Here is a 27,322-nt window from a genome sequence, read left to right on the forward strand (position 1 = left end):
AAAAAAAAAAAAAAAAAAAGGCAGGGTAGGTAAGTGTGTGTTGTTCTGCGCGCCCACCTCGCGTTTCCTACCTTCCTAGATGTTCCTAGTCCCTACCTGCCTTGGTTGGTGACTTGTGGGGCTTCGTCAGCGGCGACTGCTACTTCGGTCGGCCCTGCACATCCCCCGCTCGATGAACTGCTTACCAGCTTGGTAGTTGAGGAGACACGACTTGCAAAAGGATCGATATTTGGCAGCCGCTCTCTCCCCACTTAAGCTGTCCTCCCAGATTTATACTTTGATTGAGGTACGACGCAGCGTTGCAGTACTTGCTTACTGTACCGTGGCATGTGTCTGCGTTGTTTGCTCCTCTGCCTTAGCTGCCTTGGCTTTGGATCCATATTACCTGGAACAGCAGGGAGATGTCATCAAGTACAGGAATGCTACCTAGGGAATCCGACCCCTGCTAATTAGCTCATATTCCCCCGGGCTCATCCTGTGAGTAGTGTACGTACTGTGGTACACACTGACGGGAACCTACCTAGGTACCTAAATTGCCGTACCTTTGCCGAGCTTAATCATGGCCTTGGAATATGCCGCGTTCATTGTAATATAGTGAGTGCTATTCTCGAGGCTTACTAAAGCGCAGAATGACCTGGCAGGTATTTGTGGCATATGCCGGATTTTCTACTGTTTTCATGCAAACATGCATCTGCATTGCACAGTGCGTCAGCAAAAAGCCAGGTATTAGAGAATCATACAAAGCAGATACGTACCCCTCCCTATACATCTAGGCAACAAGATCTGCCTAGCAAGATCTCTTGATCAAAGTCAGATCTCGAATGCATTCAATATATGATGCATCCACGTGATTTGATACCAACCAACCGCAGAGCAGTCTCACCATGAAGAAAGGCAAAACAGTGACTGCGTATCAGCTCGGTTCCTGTACCTTTTAGCTTGCAGTCTTGCTCTATTTGAACCAGCACTACCTCTACTAAAATTCACAACAAACCCTGCATCTTGAATAGGGGGACATCGCCTCATTCAGCTGTATGACTAGGGAGCCAGCGGGTCCATGAGCTGACAATGCTACGACGTATGCGAATGCCGGCGAAAAAAAGCTTTTGACTGAACCGGTAGTCCTTTCACAAAATAAAGAAGAAAAAGGAAAAACAAAAAAAAAAAAGCTTATTCCATTCAGCTATACGCTAGGTAGTTGCTATTTTCTATTTTCTCTCCAAACACCCCCACGGTTTTCTGTTTCGAGATGTACAACCGGCCCCTTGGTTTTAATCCACCGGTGCTGCTTGTCATGAGTTACACATCTGCAGATCATACGGGGAGAACGAGTCGCAGGTTCACGCGCCCCAAAACAGCCTCCCTGACAAATCCCAATCCAAACCAACTAGCTCGCAAGGTTGGTCGTAAAAGAAGACCCCTTGCGATTAGATAATTGAGCGTGTTCCGACCAAGCTAAGGATTTTCGTAAACATTGTTTTGCCGGAAAACCCTACGGCTTGTTAAGGGGGGAGGTTGTTTAGTTTTGTTTCTTTTTAATACTCCGACTCAAAAAAGAGTTGCATTCCGTTTTCTTACTCTCTCCCGAACGGGTCAGCGTTGCCGGCACTTGATTCGCGTTTATTTCTTGAAATGGGTAGACATATAGTACACTCTGTATCATGTACCGATAACAACGAGGAAAACATACCTAAAAAAAAAAAAAAAGAAGGACAAAAGAAAAACAATACGGCATCGGTTTCCCGTGGTAATCCGTTTGTGTTTTCGACAAAACCTAACTAATTATAGCTGTGGTAGCGATTGAAACCACAAAAAAAAAAAAAAAAAGGGGGGGGGACCCTCGTGGAATCCGCCTCATTCGGGGAACGATATGGCAACAAAGGCCTCGAAGGCATAGGGCCTGGCCCGCTTCAGTATTACCTGAGACGATATCGCCATTACCTATCGTGGGATGCAAAACGATCCTGAGTAGGCAGGCCTTTGTGAAACCATATTGTTGCAATTGTTGGTTAAGGCTTCGCTGCGAAGGATTTTGTATAAGTACAAACTCTTCATCCGCGCTTTTCCATCCCATCTGTTTGTCATCACTCATCTCACGCAACAACCTGCCATCTCATCGTCTTCCCTTCGTCTCTTGTCCAATTTCCATTCTTTTCTAGAGCCCTGGTTGGCCATATCTTTTTTAACCTTTTATTTTAGCTCATTGGACATCCTGTGGATACCCTGGGGAATAATACGTCTTCTGTCTTTTTTCCATCCCATCTCGATCTCAAAAACAAGTCAACATGCACGCCCAGCAGTACATCATTGCCGCCCTCATGGCCTTTGGCGCCGCCGTGACTGAAGCTCGTAAGCGAGACCACCAACTTCCATGCAACTCGCCCCTATCTCAGATACAACCACCACAAAGGAAAAAAAAAGAAAGAAAAAAAAAAAACATACAAATAGATGACCTTGTGCCTGACTAACTCCTTTTGCTCTTTGCTCTAATAAAAAGGTGCCCTCGAGCCCCGCCAGATCGGTGACCTGGCATGCAACGTCGCCCGTCTGCAGATCGTCAGCGCCCTGAGCGCGACCAAGAAGAACGTCGGCCAGATCCAGGACGCCACCACCAAGACCGCCGCCCAGGCCGGCGTCAAGCAGGCTCAGGACGCCATCGGCGTCATCGGCAAGGCCATCATCTCGGGCGACAAGGCCCCGGCCAGCGCCCGCGACGAGGTCGCCGCCGGCCTGGCCGCCACCGGTACTGCTTTGCAGGCAGGCAGCCAGTAAGTTTCGGACCTCGGCTGCTGTTGAGATTAAAAAAAAAAAAAGAAGAGAGGAAATCATGAACCCGCTAACCAAAAATTCCACCTTCCCCCTATTTACAGAGATGACAAGGCCATCACCGACGCTACATCCAACCTGGCCAAGGCTGCCAAGGCTGGTCAGGATGTCATTGCCAAGTGCAAGTAAGCGGTTAGAATCGAGCTCTGTTTGATGCAAGCAACCCGATGGAATCAGATCTGGTGGTCGCAGTCGAAACGAGAGAGCAGGGCTGTGGCTGTGTATGTATGCACGTGTGTATATGTGTGGTGTTTGTACGAGTATCCTTCTTCACTTTCTTTAGGGTCGGCTTTCATTCGGCTTCTCGGATCGCAGTGCGTGGCTGTGCCTTGTCCAGCCAGAAGAATCTGGCTGGACTTCAAAATTAAGATACCCTTTTCCCCATATTGCATTTGTGTATATCCAACACTAACCCTCGAGTTGACTGGTATAACTTGTGAAAGTTTCCTCGAGCCATCTGGTGGCTGGTGAGAGTGTTAACATGATGGTCGCAAGCTGTGTTGTGGATGTGCTTGTAATTTCATGACCAGTTGGCAACGTGACGCTGACCGCCTCAAGTCGAGGAATATACAGTAAATAATCATGTCTTTCACGTATTTCTCTGACAGGTAAAGTCGACACTGATCTCGTTGTTCATGCTTCCCGTCTATTCGCCCATGCTGATCCTCAAACGGCATGTGTCATATCTCAAATTGCCCTCGTGAGAACACATCTGGTACTCAATATCCATCCCAAACACCACATATATGCCATTCTGACAAGGAAAAAGGAAATAAGAAAAAAAAAAAAAAAAGAGAGAGAATTTAAAAAATAGACCAAAGAAACAGATGACAAAGGAAAATGATAAGGGTAGATGTAAGACATATCGTAACAAATGTGAAATGAAGGTAACATGGAAAAATCGTAAAGTTTCATAATGACATGCAGGTTCCTCAAAAAAGCAACCTCCTCAAAAAGTCTTAAGACAAGCGCTCTACTCGCCTGCTTGCTCCCATGGATACTGGTGTGCGCAACGCTTAGCGGCGCGACCGACTACTCTTCTTACTGCCAACGCAGCTGATGCTATCGCTCGGGGCCAGACTGACCGCGTCGTCATCCTCATCCCACTCCTCCCAGGTGGCACGATCGTTCTCGTCCAAGGCGCTGCGCGTCAGCGGCTGGGATTCGCGGTAGTGGCTCTTGCGTCCAGAGGATGACCTGTGGCTCTTCTGCGGAGCCGGCACTTCCGAATAGAGACTCCTGCCGTCATGAGAGGGCGGAAGCGGATAGTGACGCGCGACGGGGTTGTTGGGCATGGGGAACTGGCGCTCAAACTTGGTGGACGCACGGCTGTGGGATCGGTCCTTGGACGTCTCGTTGAGATCACGGTCCCGCCCGCGCATTGCGGACGACGACTTGGTCCTGGTGGCGGCTCTCGAGCCTCTGCTCGACCCTGCCGGGGGTGGGTAAGAGCCATAGACCCCAGGCTCGGGGCGCGGCGCGGGGTCGGCGCGGAGGGTGCTGGAGGAGCGATGACTGCGCGCCGAGACATATGTGTCGCGGTCTGTGGCAGTCTCGTATGTGCTGCGGCGCGTGGTGGACATTGGGGGTGGCGGGTTGGGGGCCGCGGGAGGCGGCTTGGTACTGGGAGCATATTTGGAGCCGACGTAGCTGCGCTGCTCCGAGGGCGGCGGCTTCACTGTGCTGTGCCTTGAGATGGACGAGCCGACATGGCTGCGGTGCTCTGCCTCGGTCAAGAGGAGGGGCACTTGTCCCACGGCTGGGGCTTCGCGGATGAGGCGATCGCCGCGGTACTTGGAAGAAGTCGAGTAGCGGCTTTTGCTATCGTCAAAAACATCTCCCTTTTTACTTGGTGGAGCCCCGGCCTGGCTGTAACGTGCCACATAGGCAGGCGGTTGAGGGTAGTGGCCATTGGTAGCAAAATCCTCAGGGTACCGTATCTTCTCAACCGTACGCTCCAGCTCGACATAGCGCTGACCAGGCATTGGTGGTGGTGGGTGGTGATATTGAGGAGCTGCTACAAAGTTGACTTTTTGTTCAGGAAAAGTGCTCCTCCTCTGGACAGAAGGGACGGGACCACTATCAGAGCCAAACTCTTGACGTGGGGCTTGCGACCGGTCCTTAGTCATCATGCCGTAGGTCATGGCAGCTCCGGCAGCAGCTCCAACAGCAGCGCCCAAGAGACCATACATGCCCGCCGACGAGGCTGAGATGCTGCTATCTGCCTTGGGTGCACTCGGCGGCGATCCCGATGATGAAGAAAATGGCGATCCTTCTATTATCGTCGAGGTTGTGACGCTGCGGCGCAAGATGATTGGGTCATCGTCCATGTCGACATAGCGCGGGCGGTGGGTTAGGGTGGTCCTTGTACCGCCGCCACTGTAGATGTTGCGAGGGGCATCAGTCTTGGCGAGGCCATAATTCCAATCCATTATTCTGTTGACCTCGTCTTCGGTTGATTGCGTTGCACGTATGGTGTCGCCGGAGTGGTATGGCGAGAAGTCTTGAGGCTGGACGTAGACTACCTCCATGATATACCTGCGACTGTGGTGACGATGGATTGTAGTTCACCAGACCAGGACCAAGACCAGTTGATATCTTATCCGTCTCGGTCGCTGTGGCGCGTGCCTTCGGGATTCGTCAGTCTCGTGCTTGTAACGCCTGTCACGGAAAGGGGGTGGGCCCGCAAGTGGACTGCCAAGCAAGCTAGGGGACCAATCAAGCAGGCCATCCCAACATGGACGGTAACAAGTGGGGTGGCGTGTACGTACCTAATAGGAGCAAGACGGAGCAGTTTTGTCAGGTTAGAAGCCAGCTCTTTAGGGGACCTGACACAAGTTCAATGGATGGATCTCGCACTGCCTGGACCAAAAGTGCGGTGAGCTTGAGCAGGTTTGGTTCAGGGGAGCCGAAGCTCAATAGAGAGAGAGGCTGGACTTTTTAGAGAGAAAGAAAAAAAAAAAAAACAGTGTCCCAGCCGATATGGACTGTCCACTTGCTTGAAAAGAGGCAAGAGGCGTGTGCGGTTGACGTATTGCTAGCTTGCCAAAGCGCAAAGAGGCCACCGGCAGGGACCAATTGAGGGTGTGTTCTTCAGCTTTCGTTTAGGGGGTAGATCCTGGTTGTTTGTCGGCGAGAAGTGACTTGCGAAGATGGAGGGCCGGTGCTGATTGGTGCAAGAATCAAAACTTCAAGGATTCAGCTTTATGATAGTTTCACGAAACATATAAAGTTGACTGGGGAAGATTGATGGCGAGGGGAGACCTGGAATGTTTAAAAAGTGCAGATGCGACAACCCAGATTCAAGTACTTCCACCTCAACTACCGGTATACGAATGATGGTGGTGGTGGAAGGTCTTCTTGTCTGCTTGGAACCTAGAACAGGGCGAATCAGGAATGGACAGTTGTGGGGTGATTTTTCTTAATGGAAAGAAGAGAGCATAGACCCCCCGCTTCGATCAAGCAGAGCAAGTCCACGCCCACAGTAGGGTACCCGTCGCCTTGTGCTTGTTGCGGTGTGTCACTTTCACATTCGTTATGCTGCCAGGTTGGTGTGCCGGAAATAAGTCGAGGGAGTGCGTTTAGGCACGGTACCTGCACAGGTGCACAGGACGAACTACGGATGATCGAAACGGTCGTGCACAAGATGGTCCGGTGTGGTCTGGCCTGGCCTGCCACTGCCACGCAGGTGCCAATCCCTTGTGTAAGTGGGGTTGATTGATTGATGGAGTGGATGCGGCAGCCTCCAATGGCTTCGCGTTAGGATTTATGGATGATCTAGAGCTGAGATTCCTCCGCTTATGCCGGAATATTATAGGCACACCAGAAACTTGAAGCACACGCGTAGTTGAAGAACTTGGTTGAGTTGATCAAAAGTACGAAAGTCAGCCCAAACCCAAGTCCAGCTCAAAGGTGCCTTTTGGAATGGCTGAAAAGAGAACAGCTTACTACTGACGGTATCCTGACTGAATGAATGAGCGAATGCACTACGCTGCACTCCACTGCATGGCCAGGCAGGCAAACAAGGTACTGTACGTCGTATGATAACAGGTCTGGTGTTTGGGAAGGGGTGAACGGGAAGGATCAGACTGCTCGAGCAAGTTGCAAGCCTCACTTCCAAACTAAGGACAAGAATCAATCTGGGTTATCCGCAGGCAGGGCCCTCAGTCTGCAGCCGAATCGAAATGCGATCCGATAATTTGTGATGATGTTGTTGTCGCCCGTTTTTTTTTACTGCACGAGAATGGAGTCTTAGCTAGGGGTCGCTGCTTGCCAAATTGGTTCTCCGGAGCCCAGCAATCGTCTGTCATCGACTGGTTCACTTGCTCTTTCAAAACAGAATAAAAGAAATAATAAACAAAAATATCTATTTACGCCGCTTGCACAGCCGAGCATAAAATAGCCAAAAACCCCATCTACGAACCTCCCTATCCATAAATATCACCTTCACCGTCAAACCCAGCCTTTCGGAAACGTCCTGGGGGCTGGGGATTGTCTTCACCGACTTCTTTTCGGACCTGGGGGTTTTTTCAGCATGGAGGAAGGCGTGGGAGGCGGGCCGAGGAAAAGTAAATGCCAGCAGGAATGCCCAACTTGGCACAGGGCAAAAAGAGAGGGCAAAAAAAGAAGCCCGCCCCATCGATCCTGATCCCATTCGACGATTCTGCCCTGTCGACCCCAATCACCGTCCGTTGACGGTGACGAGGGCACGTCGGCGGGGGAACGGGGAAAAGAGAGGAAGGAGGACCGACCAAGAAGAAGCGGAGAGTAAGTGAGTTTGGAGGATCCATCCGTCTTTACAAACTCGGAAACGTACACACTAAGCCCACCCGAAGCACTGCCATCAAGGCAGAACAAAACAATAAAAAGAGAGGCGGCAAGCAAGTAACAAGCACTAAAAAAACCAAGCGGGCAGAAACGGGCAGTGGGCCCTGAGCCGGCAAAAGGGGCCCTGTAAGGGCGCAAAGAGACCCTGCCACGTATCTACTATGCTGCGCGATGATGGGTTCTAAAGAAGTTTTTGGAAACAATTCCGTTGGTCGGGGGGTTCCTTTGCAGGCCGGCCCGTTGGACTTTGAACCTCTTGGAAGCGAACAAAGCACCGAATGGAAACTAACGAAAAAAGCCGGACCGGCCGAGTTATGGGTGCATTCGATCAACAATCCAAGACGCTTGGCCGGCTCTTATTGGTGATTACTTTTTCTGCCTGGTACTTTCCGCATCTTGCTCATGCCCCATAGATGATACGCTTGCACGACGTGGTTTCCAGGGAAAAGCGAATCGAAGTGCCAGTAAGAAAGAAAGAAATGAGAATAAGAAAAATCTAGAAGGGGTTTGTTTATCAGCTTCTTTTCTTCGCATTCGATAAAGCATAAATAAGGACGTGCATACACTACACGTATGTGTCATAATCCCGATTTGTGCCGCTTACGCCAATACGGGGGTTCTTTGGTGCCCAGCCATTTCGATAGTGCGCCTCGCCTCGCGCCTGGCATCAGCTGTCGTGGTAAGATGTGTACGTGTGTGTGCGTGTGTGTGACGTGACAGGCCAGTGACGAACAAATTTGTCTGTCTTTCTGATGAACGGACGGCAGCACATTAATTTTTGCCTTTTGACGTGTTTCTCCAATAATTTCACAGCTCCCTGCGCGGTGGGTACCTAAACTTGCCTAGGTACTCCGTGGGCAATGGAAAGGGGGAGAAGAGTACCAGACTGCTTGCCTGACTGTTAAACCATTAGCCATCACCACTCAGCTGTCGTCGCAAATCTGTCATCCCTCGGCTCTGGTCCCGTCCGCCAGGAAGGTGTGATTGAAATGCACATCGTCACACACAGTCACGAAGCGGATATGTACTGCTGCCATCCTGTTGGCTCTCACTGGGCCAATCGTTTTTTTTTTTTTTCTTTGTTCCTGTCTGTGCCGTCTTGGGACAGGCCACATCCATCACGGGGTTTGTTCCTATTAGAATCTGCGCGAGAAAGTAAAATAAAAACAACAAAAAAAAAACTAAATGAAAAAAAAAAAAACGAAAAAATGAACAAAATAAAAACCATAGAAGAATCTAGGCTTGGTTTTTGTTGGATCATGATGAATGGCACACTATCGGTATTCCACCCGCCAGTCAGTCCCCTTTGTACATGTACGACGCTGAGCGCGTGACTTTTGCTACATATCGCTACTGCAGCCCAGCCGGGGTAGAAGCTAATAGCATGCATCGCATTCTGCAACAGCGCTTTGGGCTGGTATTTACGTCCTGTTGTAGTAAGGGTAAAAGCAAACGAAAACAGACATCGTGACCAGGACGACTTTCTAGAAAGAAAGGAAGAAAAACAAAAGAGAGAAAAAGAAAAATACTGGGTCCCCAATTTGCATTGAATGTTAGGCGCCACAAGCCCAACCACCGCTGGGCCGCAGTGCTTGCTTCTGCTTCCTCTTTCAGCTACTTGCAGCACGGACAACTGCATGATGCCGTAGCTGTTGTCGTGTGAGAGAATGATTGAGCCGCTATGTGATGCAATCGAGTCCCTGAGCAACCAGACCTCCTATCGATGTCACACTGGTGATGCTTTTCAAAACACTGCGCTTTTATTTTCCCGCATTCTCGTCATAACCTTTATTATTGTTTCTGTTGGCGTTGTTTATGTTACAGGATCCCCAAGATTGCTGCTTTACAGCTACACATTTTTTTCCAGCTCTTGAACCACATTGAACGTGACAAGTCATCTCTGCGGGCCCAGATAAAGGGCCTGGACTGGACACAGAGAAAGCAAGTCACACAAAGAAATGCCCATCTGTCCACCGCCATTCCATCATAGTTTCCGCAGAACTCCGTAGCTCCACCCTAGAGACTGCCTCCGGCACCCGATCCGGTGGGACTCGGCAGTCCTCTGACCAGACATAGATTTCCAGTCCGTTTACACTGGTCTCCGGGGAGAAGAGTGCAGAGGCAAGTGCATGACGTTGGAGAATCTCCATCTGCTGCACTAGCCACCAAATCCCAATCGTGCCGTTAAGCTCTCAAACATAAGAGGCTAGTTGCCAGGCTATTGACCAAGTGCGGAGCTCGACCTGAACTTTGGCCGGGTGTGCGATCTTTACAGTGCTCATGATCGTAAACGACGGGGCAAGGCAGGGAAAACAAATGCAAGTGTAACAAAGAAAAGAATGTTGGCCGGGTTGAACTAGCAGCAACAGCAGGCACTTGAAAGCGTCTTGGGGATCCGTTGTTGAACGCCCGAATGTTTTGGTTGTAAAAACAGCGAAAGCGCAAAAAACAGACAGCCCAAGTATACCGAGAACTTTGCCTTTGGCCGTTAGCCCGCGATGTTGTATCGCGGCCTTGAGCCCTGGCGGTCCTGGTCCTTCTCAAGTCGAAAATTGGGGGAGGGACAGAGCAAGGAAGAGGAAAAAAAAAAAAAAAAAAAAAAAAAAAAAAAGTACCTCCCTAATCATCCAAGGGGAGTTTGCCCCTGGCCACCTCCGCTTCATACGTCCCCGACGGAGTGAGCCCACGAATTTAAACTCTACGTCTCTGCTTCAGCTGTGTGGTTGGCTGGCTGGCGGGACAGTGGGTTGTCTCCCTTATAAAATGTCCCAGCAATCCTCGGCAGCGTGGCAGAATTTGCTACAAGCAACGCTAGCCGACAGGCTGTAATGGCTGATACCAATCTTCTCGTCCACGTACTCGTCGGCAAAGTTATCGGCACCCTTTGCCATGGCACCCACAAAGACGCATATGCTCTCCTTGGGGTCCAGGCTGTCAATGTAATCCCTAACCCGAACGACGGGAGCATCGAAGCTGAGAGTTACCTTGCGGCAGTGGGGTGGCAGATGGTCGGTTATGGGGTTCTGAATCACGCGCAGGAGCTTCTCTTGCGAGTTGGTCGACCTGATGGACAGGCGGTGCAGAAGTTGAACCATCAGTCCAGCAAAGCGCTTGAATGTTCGCGGGATGCGGACCGAAGGGGACACTTCGATGAGGACGCCCTTGGCGGTCTGGATATAGATTTGCAACTTGCCCGCCTTGTTTATGGGCGAGTCAAGCAGTGTGAGTAGGCACTATAGAGAATAGCAGGTGAGCACCGACGGCGGGCGCGATTTCACATATAGGTTAGCCAAACGTCTTCAATGGGACCATTTCAGCATGCATGTTGAATGCAAACGCAGCACAGGTTGAAAGAGCGCAGACCTGGTGAGTGATATCGGGGCGGGCATCGCTGATGTCGCGATTCATCTTGCGCATGACGCCGATGTGCTCATCGCTGTTGAGCAAAGAGTACTTCTCCTCTCGCGGAGCAGTACCCATGCGGTTGGGACCAGCCGAGTGCGACGCCTTGTACGTTTCCAGGCTGGCATTGGAGAGGACGACAATGAGCCGGCGAGAGTCTTTGTCGGACGAGGGAATGGGCTGGTGCTGTTCGGCCACCAGCTGCGGGAGTTCCGGAGGAGGAAGCGATTGAGTTCCTGTCATGTTGAAAAAAAAAAGATACGAACAGAAGCACCGTCAGTCAAGGTTCGAAAACAATTTGTCTGCTGTGTTTCACTTCCAATGCGAACGCTGTTCAAGAGCGTCCTTATCTTGGCAAGTAACCAAAAAGCAAAACAAAAAAAAAGGCCCCGCCAGCTTGTCTGGACCCTGATAGGGAAGTTGTGTCGAGGCAAACACGATGGCGGGGAAATGTAAAACCCCAACAGACGTGTGCACCCATACCGCCCTCACTCAAAAAAAAGAAGAAAAAAAAATCGTGTAATTTTCTGCTTCGAGCGAACGGATGGGATGCCTTCTTCCATATCTTGCAACGACTGCAGTTTTCGAACTCGCCGCCAAAATAGCTCTCTAACTTGGGGGCATTGCAGCGCTGCAGAAAAGCTTCCTCATGGCAATTGGAGTTTTGAGTTTAAACTTACGTGGACGCTTTCCAGCACGCTGTTCTGTGGGCGATGTGGCCATCTTTTGTATGTGCTTTTGAGCTTAGAAGCCTCTTGAAACCTTTCCGGGGATAGTGTAGAAATGGTTCGGTAGTAGGGCACGAGTCTTCAAGCTGTGTGAGATAGCTGGCAGCCCGAGTGTCAAAAGTTGTCTGACGAGTCGAATGGCCAAAAGTTTTGTTTCCAGCTAGACGAGCATGTGGATGCTGATGCTTGATGTGTGGGCAAACAAGTGGGCTCCATGCGGGCTTTATGACTCTGGTCACTGCATGATGAGATGAAAAATTTCGGCTATCTTTGCAACCCCAGGTAAACCCGGATCGGACACCGACTGATTTTACAGTGAAGCTTCATTTATTAATTACAGGATCCGCCCGAACGGAGTTCATGGTATACGATATGTAGCTCCTTGAGGGATTTTTTTTTTTTTTTCTCAAGTCTGTTCGGAGGTCAATATCTGGAATCAATCCATTCTCTTGCCAATGCCGTGGCACGAACAGTCCCATCTATGTTTCCACTGCGACCAACCATTTGTTGGTTGCTTGGCTAGGATGTTTTTTTTTCCCTGCAAGTGGGCAGACACCCTAATTACAAAGTAAAGGTCCAGGTTCAGCCTTCTGAATGAGCAAAGAATCAGAAGCTGCACGACCCCGGTTTTTGATCGGGTCCGCCTGCCGTATCGTTCGCATTTTCTTGCGTTCGATAAGGTACACATGACGCTGCTATGCCGGCCCGGTAGAAAGACGCGGAGTCGGAGTAGATAGTTACGGTGTTCCACTTTTCGCCATCCGATGAATTATTTTGAGACGAGCAGGCTGGACGAATTCCTGATTCCGCCCCTATCTGTACCTGCCGTAATTAATTATGCTCTATAAAATTCCGCAGTAAAACTTTAAGTCGAAGTGATCAAATTGCTGGTGTGGATGGGGAGGAACACTAACTACGCGATGCCGCACTGTAAAGGTAGAGTGGGTCAGCGGGGATAGAGGTCGGCCCGGACCTTTCTCCCCACCGTTCAGTGGTCACTGGACTGACTGTCCTGCAAAGTGCACCTTGATCAATCGTGGTGCAATTGAATGCCAAAGCCCTTCAACTGCAGCGGAGAAAATCCTAAGCAGAACTATCTATTTGCCTTTGCTCTTCCAAATTAGGATTTGCTCTGACACCAATCAGCCGGTCGCTAGTGAGTCCAACACTGCAGATGCAATACATGGTCTTTGCCAGGGACTAAAGTTATGTTTTCCTCATAGCTTGGTTGTTGTCGCTTCAGCTTGCTTAATACTTGGTAAAAAGTACTTTTACGAAACAGGTCGAGATACATCAAACCATCCATCTGTCATTGCCCAGGTCTCTATGCTTGATGATGGTTATTGAAGGTTCAGGCACAAGCCTGCTCTTCTTTTCCTTTTCTTTTTTTCTTCTGCTTCTTTCTGTGACCCGAGCTCCCTTCCTTTTCTTTACTACCTCTCCTCCTGCTCGGTGTTTCAACTCCGGGTGATCAAACCCTGCCACCCGCCATCCGGGACAGGCAAACGAACCCCTCAACGAACCAACACCGTACAGCACACCAACTGCAGTGCAAACGGCTGTCGCAATACATCACATAGCGCCCTGCTCTCAGATCGCGCCTTGAAGTATAATCCTGTCGGATACTGAGGCAGTCTCGAACAGCCACTTTACCTCAAGACTTGCTGAGCGATTCGTCCATGCATGTTCCTCCTCAAAGTCTGGCGATCGAAAGCCATGTCTTTACACAATTGATCGTTAGCAAGCGCGCGCTCTTTCTCAGGATCAATGTTTAGAGAAGTTTTCTCTTGAAGAAGTTTTTTTTTTTTTTTTTTCCTTCTGTCAAATTCCAAGGCCCAGACAATGCCTCCTACGCCAAGCCATGGTTTTGTTCCATGGCTGATAACCGGAACCGATGTGATCACGTTTCGAGTTCATGACCCCCATGGACCCGGCCCAGTAGCACAAGGGGCTGGGTTTCATTGGCGGTTTTATCCTTACCTTTACGCAGTGCTGACATCCAACCAATGTGCCTGGCCTTCCCTTGGAGCTCTTACAGGAACTCATCCGAAAATGTTGATCGGAAGCGATCCTTGTAGGGCTCGGTAGATTGGGTCTGTTCTTACAAGTGTCCGCTGGACGGCCCTGCAGTCAGTATACTACCCACATAAGCTTATTCCCATCCCCACCTTTTCGGAGGCTTTTCATAGCTTTACTTGGCTTCCCGGGTCAAGTCTAGACTATTCAAGGTTCTAGAGCTAGTCGTATTCTAGGTTTTGGCCCTGTGAGACAAGGTGACATGAATAGTTGAGTGGAACAGTCATCAACTTCTTATGAAATGATAGTTCATAAGACGGACATCAGAAACTTTCGGCAGATGAAATTGCAAATACAACCATGGATGCTGCGGTAGGCTTCAGCATATATTTTCACCATCCTCTTACACAGGAGGCGTGCTTCACCTTTACCCCCTCCCAAGGCCAGCGTTTAACTACTACCGCCGAGCGTATCACCAAGTAAGTTGCTTCTTGCAAGTTCTTCCATTCAACAGCTCCCAAAGAGACGTGGGCCAAGATTTCCGGGTACAATATCTACTGTAACATCAGCCGCACCGCCCCATCACCCCGTGCGTTTGTCACACCCACAACCAGATTGTTTTGATAGCCTTTTTGGTGCTGCAGAGGCCTGTTCTTGGCTCTGTTAAGGACGGCTGGTACATACAGTTTCAACATGATAATGCGCAGCCGGGATCGCCCTCTTCCTATGCATCACCCAAGCCCACGCGGAAAAATCCCTCTCTGTCTCTACCCAATACCGGCTGTCTCTGGTTCACGCCTTGGAGATCGCCGCCCTTTTCCTTCTCACCCGTTATGCCTCCCGGACTGCCAAGCGGGATGTGTTATACCCTACATACTCTTGAGCGCCATGCTCGGTCTGAATGGAAAATCTCGCACCTAATATATCCTCCTCGTCCTCCCAGACTGCCCTTCGGTTCTTGGTTCTCTTCTCCACCCTCTTCTTCTCATCCTCTCTTTTATTTTGTTTCTATTCTGTCTTGCCAGTCAAGAGAAGGAGATCACGTTGACCGTGCATCTTACAGTTTCATTTCATTCTTTCACGCTTTTTAAATATTTAATCCAAAACAGTTCTCGGACCATCTATACATTCGCTTTCTCGAGTCGGGTACTAGGGCAGGATGGTTTCTCGAAAGGTTCTCGGCGCTGTGGCGCTCTTCTCGACGTTGGCATTGGCTCAGAACAACAATAATAACAATAACAACAACAACAACAACAACAACAACAACAATGGTCAGAATAACAATAACAACAACAATAACAACAATGGTCAGAACAACAATAACAACGCCGGTGGAGATGCTACACAGTTGGCACCAAATGCCGTCCAGTCCGGCTCCTTCTTTGATGGATCTGATGCAATAGGTGCCAATGACGCGCAGGCCCGGTCAGATGTCTCACGGAACAACTTCATCAACTTCTGTGCCGGCCAGACACTCACTAACGGGCTGCAGCTTATCGGTGGATCCTGCAACGGCATTCGTGAGTCCTCGTGGAACTATATACCTGCAACCAGACTGCCCAAGCTAATCAATGTAATCAAAAAAAGCCATGGGTCAAATCCCTTCCAAGCAGAATATGGTAGCTAGTGTCATCATCAACCCGAAGATGGGTGATGTCATCCCTGCTGGGCAGGATTTCCAGATCCAGGTCCAGACGATCAACCTCCAGGCCGGCTCCTTCACCAACGCCGTGGCGACGTACTACACGGCTCCGCAAAAGCTCAACGGCCAGGGCCAGATCATCGGCCACACTCACGTCACGGTACAGGATCTCGGCCAGAGCCTTAACCCCACCCGACCTCCCGACCCGACCCAGTTCGCCTTCTTCAAGGGTATTGACGATCCTGGCAATGGCCAAGGTCTCCTGGCGGCGACGGTTGAGGGTGGTCTTCCGGCCGGTAACTACCGTGTCTGCACCCTGACCTCGGGCTCCAACCATCAGCCTGTGGTCATGCCTGTCGCCCAGCGTGGGTCCCAGGACGATTGCCAGAAGTTTGTGGTGGCGGCGAACGGAGGACAGAACAACAACAACAACAATGGTCAGAACAACAACGGCCAGAACAATAACGGCCAGAATAATAACGGCCAGAACAATAACGGCCAGAACAATAACGGCCAGAACAACAATGGTCAGAACAACAACGGCCAGAACAACAATGGTCAGAACAACAACGGCCAGAACAACAATGGCCAAAATAACGGTAACAACTTCGGCAAGAACAACTTCCGCAACCGCCGGCAGCGCAACCGACGACAGGATACTTCTGAGAATGCACCTCTGGCTCCCCAGAGCCTCATGGCGTGATCCAACCGCTTACGAGAATGAAATGACCACGTGGATGACTTCAGGAGTCGGGACTCCCATGTCATCGAGTCTGTGGCTGGCTTCCTTTGCCCTGACGCCCTTGGTCGTAGCGGACCTTGTACCGGGTGATTTTGGGGGAGACTCGGTCGGGAAACACGTCCCTGCCGGGTCACATCTTCTACGATGGATGCTGTGTTTTTGTTGTTTTGATGGTTATTTGCGGGTGGTGTGTTCAGGGAATTTTGTCATATTTCTTTTTCTTTCCTCTTTTTAAACCAAAGCTAATCTGTACATAGACTTAATTCTCTTCTATTCGTGAGATCTGACTGTCTCGCGCATGACCCTCGCGGACTTTTGTTGCTGGCCTCTATGGTTTCGGGGTCTCTTTCGATTCCCATCAATCTATACTCTTGTTTTATTTATACATTCCTGCTTATGACGACAAGAGCTGGTTGGTCCACATTTCCGTATCTGTGGCTTTTTTCTTTTTTGTTGTCACTACGCATCAGCCGCGTCCTAATAGAAAATGTAGAGAACTGGAAGAAGAAGAAAAAAAAAGCGACGAAAAATGGTCGGCCAGTGGCACAGTGAAGGGCAACAAGGAAGAGGCAGACCAGGTGGGATTGATTTTGTAGTTTGCAATATACGTCGGCTATAGCCAACTGCCTACAGGCGAGATACGCTTGGCGATGGTGGCTCAACAACCCGACCGCCGGAGATGATACCCCTTTCGAGGAATTTGGTCGGCATATCTACGACTCTCGCGCCTGTTGTTGTTCGAAAATGACATGGTTAAGTTAGCAGACGGTATAGTTTGTCTGTGGCAGACACGAAAAATAGTACCTTAGAGGGGAGGGGGGAGCTAGCTACTGGTGTGATCAAAATATTGGAACTGCCAATAGCTTTCGCGAAACAAAAATTGCGGGTGGAGACAAAACCGAAAAAAAACATACAACACCGAGGATTCCCCAGTGGTCACCCACCTGAGTACTAGTTCGGCCCTCACTGGTTTAACTAGGGGAGAGCGAACGGGATCCCGTGCATTCCAGTGGGTATGGTCGTATGTGATAAATGTCTGTTTGGACAGGAAATATAAGAGCCGATATTCCCCAGATCCCGCGCGTCGAGGTTGACCCGCAGACGAGAAGCTGTTTCTCAGGATGGAAAAGTGGGGGCAGGGGCAGCAAGGTGCATTTGTTGCGAGAATCTTGGATTATGTTTCTTGTTCTATCGACGTATTGTGTCTTGATTGCTGTCAACGATGGTTTATATGATCTTGTTTTACTTTACAAGATTTCTGAACATGTCAAGTGTCGTTGTAATTGGGAATCTGAGGTTCCAGTCAAGGCAACGTAAACCACTCAGATAGTAACTCAATCCATATCCGGACTAACTGGTGTCCGTGTCGCTATCAAGGGGTTTTAAACGCATATATTCCTACAAACAGCGTCTGTGAAAGAAAAGCAGTTACTGGACAGACAATGAATGTCAGAACAAATGAGTTCAGCACTATCCGACAAATCGATTCGTCTTGGAATTTGCCGCGTTGATGTGGCTATTTATGCATAGACTTCACAACAATCTAACCACCACAAGGCTTCATCCTCACGAGAATCACCGAATACAAGTGATTTCACCTCCAGACCCAGTGGTACTGGGAACGACAAGCTGGAACTGCGGTTTCTCCGACACCCCAGTCCTCCCAAGGGGCTTTACACCTTGCTTGCCCAGTGCATTTTTTTCTACTTGAACAGATTGTAAAATCATTGTCCCTCTTACTGTCCATTGCAGTTAATCATTCGAGATGGTAATTTCGATATTATTACTATATTTAGATGTTCCAACACGGTCGGGAACATTACCGCTTTTTACCGACAAAGCATGCAAAATTTCCCTTACTACTGTGAACAAGTATACCTAGTCAGGCCAATACATGCCATAATTACCAGAGAAATTACGCCGGATTGGCGCATTTACAAATTCCTATGAAGATTTGAGCCCGCATAAATACAGATATGCTGAAAATTTGCATGTTCTATAAAAGGCATGTCGGAAGATTTACGGATTTTGCCGTCAAGGTCAGCGTTTTTATTGTCCGAACTCTGGCCTTTTTTTTCAATTGTATTAATTCGGGCTAGACTAGGTAGTACCGGTCGGGGATTTATACCACCTCGCACATGCCCGCCGGCCCTTGCTCTCGGCAATTCACGAGTGCATAGCGCCGGAACGACTTGGGAATCCATACCTATCTTGTGCCCAGCAATGGCCCGCCTTTTTCGTCCTGTGCGGTTTTCCACCGTTTGCAATCCAAACCACGGTATCCCCAACAATTGATATATTGTTATGTGCTATCTTTAAATGGCTGAACCGCAAATGGTATTTACGCGCATCCGATGAACGCAGTAAACCCACAAGCACCCTTCTGAGGTGGAAAGGCCTGGACATAGCGACCAACCCCGGCTTGTGGGCCTAGGCCGTCGCAGCCTCGCCCAGTAAAAGAAGATTTGGGAGTGCACTGCAAAAAAAAAAAGAAAAATAACAATTATTAAGAGTTTTTTTTTCCTATTTGTGTGAGACATAAGAAAAAGGTGGAAAAAAATTACACAATACGAGTGTAAACCCTTATCTTTACAGGTGTTGGTAGGGTCTGGGACGCCGGCGCTGCTGCAGCATAGTCCACCAGTGCGAGGAGTAACAGGGTTATTAGGACTGACTGGTGGTGGTTGCGCGGAAACAATGGCTGGAGCAACCAAAAAGAACACAAGATAATAGCGCATTCTGGTTTGACCAGCTAACCGAACAGTAGCTAATAAAAAAGAAGTGGTGGTGACAGATCAAATAACAATATTAGGTGGGTGTCCTAGAAACCATAATGTCGTGATACCAAATATTTTCGGAAGTAGGGAAAGGGTGGCCTACCTACTTAAACCAATTCTGAGGAGGAGATCTCTATAAAAGGGGATGTATAGGATTTTATAAATAACTAGTAATGTTGTTTCAGTAGATTGCAAACGAACTACCACGTCCAGCGAATGATTGACGTATGACACAAGTTATAAGTGTCACAAGAGGTTTCACAAGTGGCCCCCACGATATATATATATATATATATATATATATATATATATATATATATATATTATCAACTACTTGGGAAAAAAAAAGTATAACCATCACACGATTACCACTAAAATATTTGTTCTTACCGAATAAGCATGATCGAAGCCTCAGGTCCGGATCAAGTCTTCTTTCGTCAACTTGAACAACCATTCTTGTTGCACCTTCCGTGATTAAAAAGGAAGAGACTACAAAGACTGCTTTCCCGGCCTAAAAATTCTGCCTGGGAAAGTATAAACCATGGATCTTTCATGTAAATTTTTGGCTCGAGTATCTTTGCCAATGGCGTGTCGTCGCCCTCAACACAAACTTGCGTCCACAGCCTCTACCCAAGGGAGATTGTGTTGTAATAAAGTCTTTTCAAGAATCATTAGACTGTATTTTTTTCTTGTGTCCTGAAATAAAGAAAGGCGACTGCCTGGTGCTTTGTTATTCTTCCTACCATTGCACATGTGCCAGTCCACAGCTCAACAGTGAATTCTGGAGCAAAAACAAAACAGGAGTGAGCGAACCGACAGAGCTATCATGGACATCACGGCGTGGCCGGCTCCAAGCAAGCCGCTCATGACATTCTTGGATGTCGTTGAGTACTCGTCCCAGATGGCGAGGGCCGATATCGTCGCCGTGAGTCCCACCCCCTACATAAATCCATCTAATCGTAACCAGGAACATGCAGTCAATATGAACTAACACCAAACCTGGGAACTCCCAACCACGAAAAAAAAGGGCCGCATACCTCTGACGCAGCAAGAAATTGACAGTATCGTGGCCGTCAACGGCAACCGCCGGCCCATCGAAGTGCTCAATCCCACAACCCCTACTGACGGGCTGCCCAGGATTGGCCCGCAGCAACCTGGCGCTTCACCGAGCTACGGTGACGGCGGCGGCGGCGGCGGCGGCGGCGGTGCCGACGATGGAGCAACAACAACCCCTGATGCGGATTGGACCGTGGTCTAGGAGGCCAACCCCAGCAGCAGCAACCAGGTTCTTCTGGCCGAGAACATGCCGCCAACCGAGTCAGCCGCGCCAGCCGCCGCCATGGATGCGCACAACAACACGCCCATTGAAGGGCCACCCTTGATGCTGTTCGCGTCGACCGTGATGCCCAACCGTCAAGCCGGAAATGCGGCTGTAGGCGACGACACTCTTCTCAAGCCTGGCATCTCGATGCTGCCTGCGACCACCCCAGTCGTCGCAGTGGAGGCGACGAAGGCGGCGCCCGCCTCTGCCGCGAAGTAGAGTGGCAGCGACGTGGAGCTGCGGGTGCGGCGGCATGGGCAGCGGCAGCGGCAGGGGCGGCATTACCGCAGCTGCACGAAGCAGCAGTAGCAGCAGCAGCTCGTCAGGAGGCGGGTCCCCGCCCTGACTGAAGACGATCCTGATGAGGACCACGGCAGACAGGGGCAGGATACAGGGTGTGGCGTTAGGTTGTGTAATGGGCGTCTGGGGTGCATATTGTCGGGCAAGTCCGAGAAAAGGCTTGTGCAGAGGTAACTCTTTTTGCTTTTTTTTCTTTTCTTCTTGGCTTGAATTTGGTATTTCTTTTTCTTTATCCTGTCTCGAATAATGCAAGGGAATGCCAAGATGCAGAAAAGGAACGATCGTCGATTACCAGGGACATGCCTGTTCGGAACAGGGTTCGTACAGTAATTGTTTGTCTCCCCCTTTTTTTCTTCTTCCAATGTTCAGCTGAATTGCATGCGTCGCAAGATTTCAAGGTTGCAGGGTACATATCGCTTACCTCCTAGGATTGAACAAAACAACACAAAAAAAAAAAAAAAAACCTTCCGATAGATCACGATCACGATTCCTTCCAGGGCGCAGGGCTGTTCAGCTGAACTTGCTCTGCCGCTGTGGAGATTGCGACTTGCTTCTAGGTTGCTACGTTCGTTTCTACAACAATGTTATCGCTCGGGAGGGATCCGTCAAGGATCCAATTTGGATCCAAGAGGCTGGGAATGTAAAGTTCCTTATACGAGAAAGCAACAAAGGCATAGAATGAACTGTAGAGGCACATGCGTAGATGACTTCAAGAAGAATAATTTCAATTCTCTCAACACTAATCGTGACAAACGTGAGCCGTCAGATCTTGTCTTCTCAGATAAAATATTCTATCATCCCGGCCGTTGGCCAACGCCACCTGGTAAAAAGGGAGGAGAAAAAAAAAAAAAAAAAAGACCAAAGACCTCATTCCCTGGATCCACGCCATGTACGCCCGCTAAATCGCCCCTCAAAATAGTACAAAGGAAAATGGGAGAGAAAACCAAAAAGTACAAAAAATAAAAACGGAGAGGAGTGTAGGCACTCCCTGCAGAATGGTATCTTGCAACAAAGCCAGATGAATCCTCATTATCTCAATGTAGTTCTTTTGGTAACGAAAGTGGAGAAGTAAAAGTTGTACATGAACTCATAACATTTCAAGAACGCGTGTTTGGTCCTTGATGTGGACGCGCCCAGACTCCTTGCTGGCGCGTGCCTCCTCAGGAAGGCTGTAGCCAGCAAATGCAGACATGAGGCTCTGACCGAAAGAGTCGGCGTCCGTGTTGATCTCGACGATGCTCTGCAGCGGGCGGAAGGTAAAATCGTCGTCCTCGCTTTCGTCTTCCTCGTCCGAATGATAAAACGATGGGATGTCGTTGGATGCGGTGGAGTGTGGTGAAGAGATGGCCGGCGATAGCGAAGGAGGAGAAAGGGAAGGGGTCTCGGGCCTCGACTGCGAGGTGAACATGCGCTGGCTCGGGGGCGGCGACAGTACAGTGAAGTAAGGGATGCTCTCGGACTTGGCCGAGGTGGCAAAGTTGTCGTCGTCTTCGTTCTCCTCGACAATGTCGTCGGGTATGGCGAGCTCCAGGCGCTCCGAATTGGTGTCCTGGGTCGTCTCTGCGGGAACGTCGTCGGAAAGAAACCTGCGCAGAGACTCGGGGGACATGTCTCGCGACCTGGAGCTGCCTCTGGATGGGGACCGCACAGTCCTCTCATCGTCGACAACAGAAGACACAGATGCTGAGATGGTCTCGGCCTCGGTCTCGTCGGTGTCGTTCTCCTTGCGCAGAGACGACTTGCTGTTGGACCGACTGAACAGTTTTCGTGGCGACCAGGGCCATGCGGGCGTGGGCGAGACGGGGCGCTTTGAGGAAGATCGCGACCGCTGATCCAGATTTGGCACACTAGCAGCCGACGTGCCAACTCTGCTGAACGGGGTAGCCATGGGGACCGGGGGAGCTGCCCTCGGCGCAATGAACTTGTCGGCTGGGTTGAGTGTCATGTAGTCACCACGACGGACAGAGTTGACTGAGGCGCTGCGCTTTCGGGGTGACTGCTGGACGGGAATGGTGAGGGTGTTGACCGGTTGGCCAGGCAAATAAGGACAGGCAGTTGTCGATGGTAATGATGGATCGTGTGTTTCTGATGTGCCGTCAACCTCATACTTGGGCCACATGATAAATATTAGCATGCTCATGTTGATATAAATATATGTAGGGCAAGACTTGATATGAATAAATTGAAAAAAAAAAAAGACAAAGATACTCACGTAGTAAAAATAAGTCTCGCCCATCTTCAAGCCTCCACTCTCTTTAAATGAATGGCAGGCCCTCCACTGGCCACAATGTCGCCTACTATCTCTTTCCATGTTGTGTTCGTTTGTGAAGTTATCCCAAGAACCAAAGAGTTTGACAGATCGGATGGACGGATCAGTGAGACTATATGTAAACGAAAAAAAAAGAGATGGGACGAGGTTAGTCTAGATCCAGGACTTGAGGAAAGGCGGCTCATTTCATTAAAGAAGGAAAAATCTTGAGGTTGGATTGGACAACAGTACGCCACACACACACCCTCGGGACCCCGAGGACGGCCCAAGTCAACCAGTGTCCCCTGCAATGGAATATCGCAGCCTTAACGCAGGACCACTAAGCCTCGCAATGAAGACTGCCAGGTCACGCATGCTGACGGGAGCTGGAGGCTACTGCATGAGGGACCCGGTAGGTCCCACATGCGCCCGGCGATATGATCCTGAACATGGCTGGCTTCTCGAAAGCTGGCCCCGGTAGATGGCAAAGACATGATGACGGGCTGTGAAATGAGGTCCATCTCAATGTCGCAGGGCTGATGGACCCCATGAGGAAGTCATAAGTGGGACGAGTCATCAAAAGTGACTGCACAGCCTTTGAAGACCAGGGTGCTTTGTGCCCAAAAGAGACTAGCGTCGGCAACAACACGACCAGGAGCTGCCAGGCACCTGGGCAAAGCTGACTCCAGCTTAGGCTGCACGTACAGTACAGCTGTCCATTGACTCGCCTAAAATTGGCAGGATAGGTAATTACCGGAAAAACACAAACAAAAGGACGAGAAAACCTTACGTGACGACGTGTGTTTGATAGTGGAGCCACAAAGAAAATCCAACTTGGACGGCTGACAAAAATCCACGCAATTCGACTCTTCCGACGCTGTGGTTCGCAAGCGAAAAATCTCGGGTCCGATTAAACTTCCGAGATTTTTGTTTGTCCAAGGTGGAAATGAGGAGGCGCTCAATTGTCTTGTTTTTGACTTATTCGAGTAACGAATGCGTGTGTCTCGGCGGGTGAAAGTTCGTGCAGGGGGGATAACAAGCGAAAGAATAAAAGAAAAGAGCTGAGCAATATTGATAGGGAGGGAGGAATGGGCCCAGGGAAGAAAAGTCCTTGTTGTTTTTTTGATAGGAGGAAAACACTCTAGACTCACAAATGAAAGGTATAGAGTGTTGCAGTTGGATCCATCATATTTTGGATGATTTCGACGAGATCAACTCGCCGCACCTGGCCGTCGAGGCGAGAAAGGACTTAATGGCGTCGGAGGACTGCGGTGGAGGGCACCCTTTTTAAGATATGTGCAAGCGCGCCTTTCCCTCTGGTTGCGTTCACCCGAAGCCAGTGTTCCGAATACCGCTTTTGGAATAACAAAAAAAAAAAGAGTACCCCAGATCGGAAGACTGCAGCTTCATGCAGACGAGATCCGTTGTGCCGCTCACACAAATTAATGGACGAAAATGAAAGGGGGCTGCAGATGGACCAATCGAGAGGCCGGTCCGCTCGTCAACAAGCGCCGGGAAAAAAAGAGTGGTCGATGGACGCCGATGTCCAAGACTGGATCTACCTTCGGAGACGGCGAGATGGGAGCGAAAGAGGAAGCAAGCGCGAACAGGGGTCGATGAGTGGCCAGCGCTTAGAGTACTCTCCGACGCAACCCAGCAAGGATTGTTTTGTGTTAGGTGGCCAACGAGAGAGCGGGAAGTCTAGAGTAGAAGCAACCTGGAGCTGGGCCACTGCAACATCGACCACGAAACAGAAAGCTTCCGAAAAAAGAAAAAGAGCGAAGAAGAAAACCCCCAAAGAATGTCGGTCAAGCGGTGGGAGCCGTTCGCGGGCGAGCTACTGCAGTACCACAGAGACGGGATTCGAGGCTGAATAAAGGAACGGCTTGAAACATGCGGCCTTGCCGTGCGGTGAGGAAATGGAATACCGGAGTACTGTTGTGTTTAAAGCGTATATAAAAAAAATAAGAAAAAAATAACAGTAAAATGAAAATAAAGGATTCAATCCAGTTGAGTACTCGAAATTTACAAAACCAACAAACACTCATAATGACGTTCCAGTGACGAGCAGCACCAAATTATATGTATTCCTACCAAAAAGGCGCCAATCCCCCTGAATCCACCAGCTCCAGGAATCGGTTTGTTCCTCAAACCGCTTGAGGCCATGAATAGCTTCAAAAGATCAAAATGACCAGCATTTGGCTCCCAGGAAAAAAGGTGGCGCGGGCAAACAATCGACACAGGGGGACATTCTCGGCACGGTGCTGTCGTTCATGCTGTTGCGAAACCAGTCCCCTTAGCAATCTCCGCCTAATGGCGACCCGGTTTAGAATACATAGTCCAAGCTTGCGGGTTTAGACGACGTGTGAGGTTTATTGCGACTGATGGCATATTCTATCGCCATTCGAGCAAAATCTCTCTATTTTAGCCCATCGCGTTTGCATAAATCCTCCTTTGGGGGGGCAAACTTGAATACTTGAATTTACCCTGAAGACATGAAAACAAAAAAAAAAAAAAAAGGTTTGGACGGCGTTGTTGGTGGCTTTTGCCGGCCCCCCGAAACAGCGTCCCCCACCCCCCCAAAAATGGGTGCTACTTTGCATGCGGCCTACCAAAAAAGGACGGGATGGCCAAGCAAGGGCAAATCGAATGGACCCAATGGGAAGCCGGACAACCGCGGGACAACCACGGTTTTGGTTCCCGCCCTGGCCGAGCTTTTCGCCTACAACTAGACGATTGGATTGGCTGGTCGCTTGCATCCAGCTAGCCGCGTAGCATTGATCGACTTGTCTCAGCTTTTGGACCCTTGTAGGTCCATCACGGAGACCCTGGTCGCCTTCTTTTTCTGGCGACGCAAAAATGCAACCAAAGAAAGGATGACAAAGTCCTTTTGTTTCGTTTCATCCCAACACAAGTAAGTAGCACGTGATGACTAATCCATCCGGCAATCAATTTGAAGTAAAGTAACACAAAGTGATTACGACGTGGTACAACCAAGTCAGTCATCCAGTCCCATTCCATCCTGGTTGGGATGTTGGTTAACTGACTCAGTTAAATCCGTTCCTGACCGACCGACCGGCCGGCCGACAGCCAACAAACATTCAGCCAACTAGATGCTCTCAACAGGTTCCCCGTGCGACGTGTCAAAGGCCAGTCAGCCCCAAGAGAACCACGCGGTGTATCCCTTGCGTTCTTAGTGGCGCTAGTTTGACAATTCACACGTACAGACGCCATTCCCGTCCGTTGGATGAGCTTGGGGGCCATCCTTGTCATGGTGGCTTTCCCGTCTGCCGCTTTATTGTCTTTCTTCCCTATGTTCCTCGCTTACTTACTTCCCATCATGGTTTCTTTTTATACGGTTACTGGCTTTCTTTGTGCGTTGATGGGGAAGATAACATGAAGTTCGTGAAAAGAAAGTTAAACATTTAGTTCTAAGTTTGTTCTAGCGCTAGAAAACCAACAAACACATCCGGGGTTGCCGGCCATTTTATGCACGCAGGGTTCTCCATGCAGTGTGATTGTACTGACAGATGAGAGTCACATTTTTCTATTTTGTTTTTTTTTTTCTTCTTTTTTTATTACATTGCGCACAAAGGCAACTCGGCCGTCCCTAGCAACGTAGTCCCTTGAAACTGCATCTCTAGCACATCGACCGTGTTCATCATACTGGCAAGCCACAACATCTTGATGCGCCACCATGCAACCAACGTTGGCTTTTGCCAATCGCGTCCTTTTTTTGGCCCCTTCCCCTCTTCTCGAAAAGCTACCATTGTTTTTAGCCACTCAGCTGCAGCCCTAAAACGTTCCCAGACAGCAATCTGGATCAGCCTGTTTTTAACGCATGAACAAAACAAATGTAGGAGTATCCGCATGCTCGCTCCGTGCTCTAAGTGCTTGCTAGCGGCTTTTCTCTCCGCGTATTTTTGGCATTAAGGTCCCTATGTCCTGGCAGCAAAAGTAGATTGAGTGCTTGAGAGTATTATGATTAATATATTTCGAAACAGTGCCATTGCCTGTTAGAATAATCCCGTGAATTGGATTTTAAATCCGGGCCTGATCCAGCTAGCGATTGCGAATTTCCCAAAGAGTGAGAGGCGTCTTGTCCCGGGTACACATTCCGCATCTCCTTTCGCTCAAATCATCATACAAGCCGAACACTCCTTCGGCCGATCCCTGAGTTTCCGTCTATGTGTACCATTACCAATACTCCACCAATAGTGTAAACGATTAAGAACTCCCAAACCTATCAAAAATGAGATCGAAACGCCCCTAATGCCCATAAGATATATCTGTTAAAGACCAAGCCTAGCCGAGGTCGCGGTAGATCCAAGTTACCCACATCCACACTCCACTTCAACCCAAGTCTTGTACGGTGGGAATAAATCAGAAACAATGGCCGGGACAAAGCCATTGGGAAGAATAAAAATAACAAATGGAATATAGAGGACAGTGAATTCAAAAGACCAAGGGTATCAAGCTTAGGCTTTCGACCT

The 27,322-nt window shown here is 49.4% G+C and overlaps 9 protein-coding genes across 9 annotated transcripts; 4 read left to right on the forward strand and 5 right to left on the reverse strand.

Annotated features, from left to right (window-relative positions):
• Window positions 1-2,285: 2,285 nt before the first annotated feature.
• On the forward strand, window positions 2,286-2,955 carry PpBr36_06724 (uncharacterized protein; the record flags this gene model as incomplete). The annotated part of the gene is made up of 3 exons (XM_029893867.1): window positions 2,286-2,349; window positions 2,498-2,768; window positions 2,871-2,955. The coding sequence occupies 3 exons, from the start codon at window positions 2,286-2,288 to the stop codon at window positions 2,953-2,955; spliced, it is 420 nt and encodes a 139-aa protein (XP_029745625.1).
• Window positions 2,956-3,842: 887 nt separating this feature from the next.
• On the reverse strand, window positions 3,843-5,357 carry PpBr36_06725 (uncharacterized protein; the record flags this gene model as incomplete). The annotated part of the gene is made up of 1 exon (XM_029893868.1): window positions 3,843-5,357. The coding sequence occupies one exon, from the start codon at window positions 5,355-5,357 to the stop codon at window positions 3,843-3,845; it is 1,515 nt and encodes a 504-aa protein (XP_029745624.1).
• A 5,052-nt stretch (window positions 5,358-10,409) lies between these two features.
• Window positions 10,410-11,778, reverse strand: PpBr36_06726 (uncharacterized protein; the record flags this gene model as incomplete). The annotated part of the gene is made up of 3 exons (XM_029893869.1): window positions 10,410-10,886; window positions 11,017-11,291; window positions 11,736-11,778. 3 exons carry the CDS (start codon window positions 11,776-11,778, stop codon window positions 10,410-10,412), a joined length of 795 nt encoding a protein of 264 aa, XP_029745627.1.
• A 2,381-nt stretch (window positions 11,779-14,159) lies between these two features.
• Window positions 14,160-16,144, forward strand: PpBr36_06727 (uncharacterized protein; the record flags this gene model as incomplete). Its single annotated transcript, XM_029893870.1, has 3 exons — window positions 14,160-14,278; window positions 14,909-15,319; window positions 15,387-16,144. The coding sequence occupies exons 2-3, from the start codon at window positions 14,959-14,961 to the stop codon at window positions 16,142-16,144; spliced, it is 1,119 nt and encodes a 372-aa protein (XP_029745626.1). The 5' UTR covers window positions 14,160-14,278; window positions 14,909-14,958.
• A 2,380-nt stretch (window positions 16,145-18,524) lies between these two features.
• Window positions 18,525-18,921, reverse strand: PpBr36_06728 (uncharacterized protein; the record flags this gene model as incomplete). The annotated part of the gene is made up of 2 exons (XM_029893871.1): window positions 18,525-18,659; window positions 18,748-18,921. The coding sequence occupies 2 exons, from the start codon at window positions 18,919-18,921 to the stop codon at window positions 18,525-18,527; spliced, it is 309 nt and encodes a 102-aa protein (XP_029745629.1).
• Window positions 18,922-19,786: 865 nt separating this feature from the next.
• PpBr36_06729 (uncharacterized protein) lies at window positions 19,787-20,218 on the forward strand (the record flags this gene model as incomplete). Its single annotated transcript, XM_029893872.1, has 2 exons — window positions 19,787-19,885; window positions 19,988-20,218. The coding sequence occupies 2 exons, from the start codon at window positions 19,787-19,789 to the stop codon at window positions 20,216-20,218; spliced, it is 330 nt and encodes a 109-aa protein (XP_029745628.1).
• A 60-nt stretch (window positions 20,219-20,278) lies between these two features.
• PpBr36_06730 (uncharacterized protein) lies at window positions 20,279-20,882 on the reverse strand (the record flags this gene model as incomplete). The annotated part of the gene is made up of 2 exons (XM_029893873.1): window positions 20,279-20,704; window positions 20,874-20,882. The coding sequence occupies 2 exons, from the start codon at window positions 20,880-20,882 to the stop codon at window positions 20,279-20,281; spliced, it is 435 nt and encodes a 144-aa protein (XP_029746200.1).
• A 786-nt stretch (window positions 20,883-21,668) lies between these two features.
• Window positions 21,669-24,018, reverse strand: PpBr36_06731 (uncharacterized protein; the record flags this gene model as incomplete). The annotated part of the gene is made up of 4 exons (XM_029893874.1): window positions 21,669-22,748; window positions 22,794-22,962; window positions 23,093-23,134; window positions 23,981-24,018. 4 exons carry the CDS (start codon window positions 24,016-24,018, stop codon window positions 21,669-21,671), a joined length of 1,329 nt encoding a protein of 442 aa, XP_029746201.1.
• Window positions 24,019-24,301: 283 nt separating this feature from the next.
• On the forward strand, window positions 24,302-24,706 carry PpBr36_06732 (uncharacterized protein; the record flags this gene model as incomplete). Its single annotated transcript, XM_029893875.1, has 1 exon — window positions 24,302-24,706. The coding sequence occupies one exon, from the start codon at window positions 24,302-24,304 to the stop codon at window positions 24,704-24,706; it is 405 nt and encodes a 134-aa protein (XP_029746198.1).
• Window positions 24,707-27,322: the final 2,616 nt, after the last annotated feature.

Source organism: Pyricularia pennisetigena (assembly GCF_004337985.1).
Source record: "Pyricularia pennisetigena strain Br36 chromosome 4 map unlocalized Pyricularia_pennisetigena_Br36_Scf_6, whole genome shotgun sequence".
Taxonomy (NCBI): domain Eukaryota; kingdom Fungi; phylum Ascomycota; class Sordariomycetes; order Magnaporthales; family Pyriculariaceae; genus Pyricularia; species Pyricularia pennisetigena.